The sequence below is a fragment of the Procambarus clarkii genome, chromosome 68 (assembly GCF_040958095.1).
Source record: "Procambarus clarkii isolate CNS0578487 chromosome 68, FALCON_Pclarkii_2.0, whole genome shotgun sequence".
In the NCBI taxonomy this organism is placed as follows: domain Eukaryota; kingdom Metazoa; phylum Arthropoda; class Malacostraca; order Decapoda; family Cambaridae; genus Procambarus; species Procambarus clarkii.
In genome coordinates this window covers 9,316,874-9,322,873 of record NC_091217.1, presented here as the reverse complement: position 1 = coordinate 9,322,873, position 6,000 = coordinate 9,316,874, and the positions used below count along the sequence as shown (strand labels likewise).

The 6,000-nt window shown below is 45.4% G+C and overlaps 2 protein-coding genes across 5 annotated transcripts in view; one reads left to right on the top strand and one right to left on the bottom strand.

The window, feature by feature from the left end:
• Sbp2 (SECIS-binding protein 2) overlaps positions 1-6,000 on the top strand; it is a 132,499-nt gene that overhangs the window by 15,410 nt on the left and 111,089 nt on the right. The window lies entirely within an intron of this gene.
• The window catches only part of LOC123774760 (G-protein coupled receptor Mth2), a 53,612-nt gene that overhangs the window by 22,274 nt on the left and 25,338 nt on the right, over positions 1-6,000 (bottom strand). For all 4 annotated transcript variants that reach the window (XM_045769340.2, XM_045769341.2, XM_045769339.2 and 1 more), the window contains exons 2-3: positions 1,104-1,383; positions 445-565 (exon numbers count right to left, since the gene is read on the bottom strand). In XM_045769340.2, coding sequence (XP_045625296.2) covers positions 445-565; positions 1,104-1,373 — 391 coding nt within the window. In that variant the 5' untranslated portion in view covers positions 1,374-1,383. The remainder of the gene's footprint in view (positions 1-444; positions 566-1,103; positions 1,384-6,000) is intronic.

Here is a 6,000-nt window from a genome sequence, read left to right as displayed (position 1 = left end):
GATGGTGATGACATGATCAGCTGATATTGGTAAACAAACTCGACACTTGCCCTTCCATTGAGCCGTCATTGTCCCATTAACCTACACCACACAATAAACCTCAGTGACTTGCATAACTATACTGCCAAAGGAGGCTATCTTGAGGTTATCTTGAGATGATTTCGGGGCTTTAGTGTCCCCGCGGCCCGGTCCTCGACCAGGCCTCCACCCCTAGGAAGCAGCCCGTGACAGCTGACTAACACCCAGGTACCTATTTTACTGCTAGGTAACAGGGGCATAGGGTGAAAGAAACTCTGCCCATTGTTTCTCGCCGGCGCCTGGGATCGAACCCAGGACCACAGGATCACAAGTCCAGCGTGCTGTCCGCTCGGCCGACCGGCTCCCCAGCCATACTAAGTTAATCTAATGACAAAACAGCGTTTGATGCTTCCCGAAGGCACTTACCATCCGGCAGAAGGTGGAAGGAGTCCTCGGGCTCAACCTGCGGCTGTAGGCTGTAGGATGTGCAGTTAGGGAAGCCAATTCGCACGTTGTATGCAAACTGGTACTCGACGGGCCGTCCATCCTGTAATATTATGAGTGGAACTGTAACTTGCTGAGATGTACACAGGATTGTTTGTCGGTCAGAAAGTATGAGGGAGAGAGAGACGTGTGTTCATTAAGGGCTCCGCCATCGTGAACCAAGAGCCGCACACACTCTCCACCACTGTGACTGGTTCTATGCCTATTTGCTGCGCCCTTGATCTTTAACTGTGACCTTCTGGAGAGGTAAAATTGTGAGAACAGTTTTGTTTATTGTTGTTAGACTAACACACACACACACACACACACACACACACACACACACACACACACACACACACACACACACACACACACACACACACACACACACACACACCAATAACCCTCGTCGAAAAACTGTCTGAGGATAATGATAGACTTCCCCAAGTCAGTTTAACATCTCAAATGCGTCGAAAAAAACAATCTTCTGTATTACTGCTTAACTGTAATTCCTCTCCTCCTCCTCCCTCCTCATTCTCCTTTTCCATCTCCCTTCGTCCCACATTCTCCTCCCTCTCATTCAAGTCTCTCATTCTTACCTCATAATGGAAGGAAATGTGAGGCTTGTCGCTGGCGACTTCACAGCCCATAGCGGTGAGGTTGAAGATCTGGTCAGGCCCGCAGCAGATGGGAACTGTGAGGTTCGTGTCCACCTCTGCGGCCTCGAGGTGCTCCTTGTCCTCCTGTAGGGTGAGAGGGGAAGCCTTCCCCTCTTCGCCGATGGCGTTGTGGTCGCTGCCGGCCCTGGCCACGCCCACAGCTGTCACTAGCAGCAGCAGCAGCAGCTGATGACAGGTCCAGAGAGCCATCCTCGCGCTTCTGAAGGAGGGATGACGGGGGAACATTAATACACAAGGAACCGATGGCGGCGTTCACAATGAGCTCGATAGACTGATGGAGATAAGACAGACACGGTAGATAAGGGAGTTTGAACGCGGACAGTAGGCACAACAGGTCTGGGGTGAACATAGAAGTGTGAACGTGCGTGCATGCGTTCACGGTACGTTTCTGGGAACAAGCAGGTGAAGACGTAATGTGTAATTACGTCAGTGAGTCCAGCTGGGTGTTATGAGGCGGCGTCAAGGCCGCCATCAGTGTGTGGGACTCCCAGACTCGGCCCCACCCCTCATACACACACACACACACACACACACACACACACACACACACACACACACACACACACACACACACACACACACACACACACACACACACTCATTAAGTCACACCTCATGCAGTACACACACCAAATGTATAAAAAAACACTCACACACAACACATGCAATACTCGTACGCAAAACACACAACAAACATACGCAATTCAAAAGGCACAACGCACGCAGAACACACACACGCCAAGCTCTCGCCACACTGACTCAACACACGCAACACAAATAACAAACACACACATACACGCAACACAATAACAAACACACACATACACGCAACACAAGAAACAAAGGACAACAACAGCACAGAAGTACCACAAATACAATCTATACCTAATGTATATAATTACCCAAATTAATAATATGAATTAAACAATACATTAACAGGTGATAATAAATCAAAATGAATAAATTAGAATACATCAGAACTACATAACTAACACCTCAACTCATCCTCCTGTTAAGACAGTACTATTTGTAACTATGTGATCATCGTACATATATTGAAGTAGTTTTTTTTCTACCACAGACGTGGCCACACATTTACAATGCTAACCAGCATATATACATTTTCTGTATAATTGATAGAATTTGGTACTGTTCATTTTTATAAAGATTCCGTAAAAACAATACTTAAAATATTTTGTTTAATAAGCCTAGGCCTAGTATAGTACATATACGTACTATATTAGGCCTCAGATAGCGTATATTAGGCCTAGTTAGGTTAGGTTTTATTAGCAACGTATATATACAACATTTTCCAGTTTGTCTAAATTCAGTAATACAAAAGTCTAGTTTCTGGTGGTCCATCACCACATATATATATATGTACTTACCAATACAAAGTACATATAGGTATTTTCATTTTAGACGGATGGACTGGAGCGTATGATATATCAGAGTGCGTCATCCTGAACACATCCGAGAGTGAGGTATTAAATTATATATGCAACTCGTCCTCGACTCAAGTCCGTTACATCCAGCGGTCGACCCCACAGACGCATTCATAATTTTGTACATGCTGTTCATTCAAAATGAAAATTTTCTCAAATATAAATTAATAATATAATATATTAGAATGTTATGCAAATATAGACATAGGTTAGATTAGGTGTTTAGGTTCTGTTGGCGATTATTTGTAGTTGTAGTACGTGGGTGAAGCATTTACAGCGTTGTGGTTCGAACAAAATTCGTCAGTGAAGCACTTGTTCCGGAAGTGTTCGAACGTCAACAGTTGTGAGTCGTGTGTAAACCGTTTTTCATTCATCAACAGCTGGGCAGGGGTTGGGGGTTGGTGGGTTGGTAGGGGGGGGGGGGGGGTAGAAATAGCCTAAGCTACTCTATCCATTTGAGATGTATTTCTTTCTTATCTCAATAAACATACTTGAACTTGGGGGAGGGGGGTTTGGCGGGTGGATGGAATCACTTTTGGGTGCTGTTTGGAGGGCGGGCTGCACTACATCGCTGGATACTGAGGCTTTAGTGAAGGAAAAAAGATGAGTTCTATTTTCAGTGATTCAGGCAGCCTTGAGGTTATCGTGCAGTGATTCCGAGGATCAAGGTCCCCGCGGCCCAGTCTCTGACCAGACCACGATTGACCTAGGTTGACCAGGTGGGTGGTCTGATCAACCAGGCTGTTGAATTTTCTGCATTGATTTAATAATTGTCTAAATCTATTATTATTATTAATTCATATTTAACATATTTTTGTGTTTATATACCTATTCCTTCCTACATTCCCCCGTTTTCTTTCGTGCATCTTCCCATTATAGTCATCGTCTATCTGGGTTTCTGGGAATTCAGATGAGCCAATCACTTGGCTCATGTGCCAATTACCTTGTAATTGGTAAATTACAAATTGGTAATTGTTAAATTAAATTACAAAAAAGGGGGCAAATTACCTTGTAAAGTAATAGGGGATACGATTGAGTGAGCGAGGAAGGCCATGCATGGTCCATACAACAACAGCTCGTCCTCCTAAGCTTTCCCAACGTCTAGAAAACAATCAATTTAAGGTGTCCTCTCCTAACCTACCAGAGGACCCAAAACAGAAAACGGGACAGTACGTCACTTTCGCCTAGTCGCTTTCATTTTCTAGTACGACAATTGCTGGCCTTTATGTAACGCCTACGAGCGAAAAGCGACGTTTTTTGTAAGAGGACAGGTTGCAAACAAGGCGTTTTTAAACCACATATATCGCACAGTTCCAATTGTCAGGGGGGCGGAAAGCCTGTAGTTTGGCTGATCAAAGTCTCTCCTATACCAATTACCGGATGTAACCCACAACAGTCGACTAACTCCGGGGTACCTATTTGCCGGTAGTTGAACAGGTACGGACATGCCACCACGTGAGGACCCGTATGGAGGTAATGTACGGTAGCGCTGCCATAAGATATCGTGAGTGACATTCAGCACGTCAACTCGAGGGTGTGTACGACAGCCGGGATTTTCCCCGTCGCGTGTGTGGCAAGAAGCAGTGAATGCGGAGAAATTCTTTTTCCTACCCCTCCCCATTTCCCCCACCCCCCTCTGTCTGTCTGTCTGTCTGTCTGTCTGTCTGTCTGTCTGTCTCTCTCTCTCTCTCTCTCTCTCTCTCTCTCTCTCTCTCTCTCTCTCTCTCTCTCTCTCTCTCTCTCTCCTCTCTCTCTCTCTCTCCCTCTCTCTCCCCCCCTCCTCCCCTCCCTCCCTCCCTTCCTTCCTCCCTCCTCCCTCCCTCCCTCCCTCCCTCCCTCCCTTCCTCCCCCATAACCTATAATTCGTTGAACAGCTGTACAAGTCATCCCATTAACAATAAACTAAACATATTATATATAAAAAATATATAACAAAGGCCAGAATTATATGCGATTTAAAACAGTTATAAACGTACAGTTTTTACGAAAGAATGTGAGTAGGCTATTAAGGAGACAAGAGAGTGGAGAAAGTGTTACATTTACAGTATTTATTATAATTTATGCCATAATTATCAAGGTAATGATGACGAAGACGATAATTTTAACCATTCTCAATATCAGTAAAAGTTATCATAATTTTAAGTTCCGCCGTTATTAATTAGTTCCTGTTCCTCCCCTCAGGGTACCTGTCCCTTAAGGGGTAAACCCCGCTTTACTCCTTATGCTACTGGGAGTACCCCTTACCGTCCCTAATGGTAAGGGGGTACCACCCCTCCCCCCACAAATTGTCCGTTAGGGCATCTGTCTCTTTCAGAGGCTACTCAAAATTCAAATTCAAATGTTTATTCAGGGTAAATATTTGAATTTGAATTTTGAGTAGCCTCTGAAAGAGACAGATGAAACACCTAGATGGAACACTTCCTGGAACACTTACTGGAACACTCCTGTGTTCCAGGAAGCAGCCTCGGCCAGGGGCAGCTTCCTCCCTCCTGCATCCGTACTGAATGGCATGTCGGCTCCTGAGTGACCAGCTCCACACAGAAGGTAAACAAAGTGGGTTACTCCCTGCTCTCCATAGGCCGCCTGCAGCCTGGAACTGACTTGACGATGTTCAAGGGGTTCATCCACGGGTCGTTGCAAGCGTGTTGCAAGCACCTTGTCCGGCCACAGGAAGGTGACGAAATATGAGGCTAGCGAGGAAGATGAAGAGGAAGCAAAGCGTAAAAGAACATAAGTCACTATGATGACAGTTGCCCAATGCGTTAATAATAATGTTTCGCGTTAAACCGGTAATCCGGTGGTTTCTCTGTATTCACGATTAAACCGCCCAGCTGTTACCCTCTCAACACAGCGACATAGATCCAGTCTCTGAATCTATGTCGCTGAGTAGTTGATCTCTAAGCGTGGTACCGGGGAGCCTCAGCGAGGTGTCGTCTTCAAGTTACCGTTAACGGGGGTTTGAAATTTTAAATGAGGGAAAGCGTTATTTCCGTTTCACGTTCATTCTCAGCTGCTGTTATCTGCTGGCATCATTGTCACTACTGATCATGATTGATGAAGGTAAAGGCACCCAAAAGGTGGCACGGGCATGAATAGCTCGTAAGTGGTGGCCCTTTGGAGCCATTACCAGTATCATTAGCTGATACTGGAGATCTGTGGAGGACTACTGATCCTTCTGTGTCAAAACGCATACTGGAGAGTGGATGAGTGAGAGGAGAGAGTGAGAGGAGTGAATGAGAGGGGTGAGTGAACGGGTGAGAGAGATTATGTGTTAATTTTGCCCAAAATTATGGGGCAAATTTACTGGGAAGCGTTACTCATCCTGTGAGTGACCACAGTGCCGTAACATCATGTACAACACTCCCCAATAG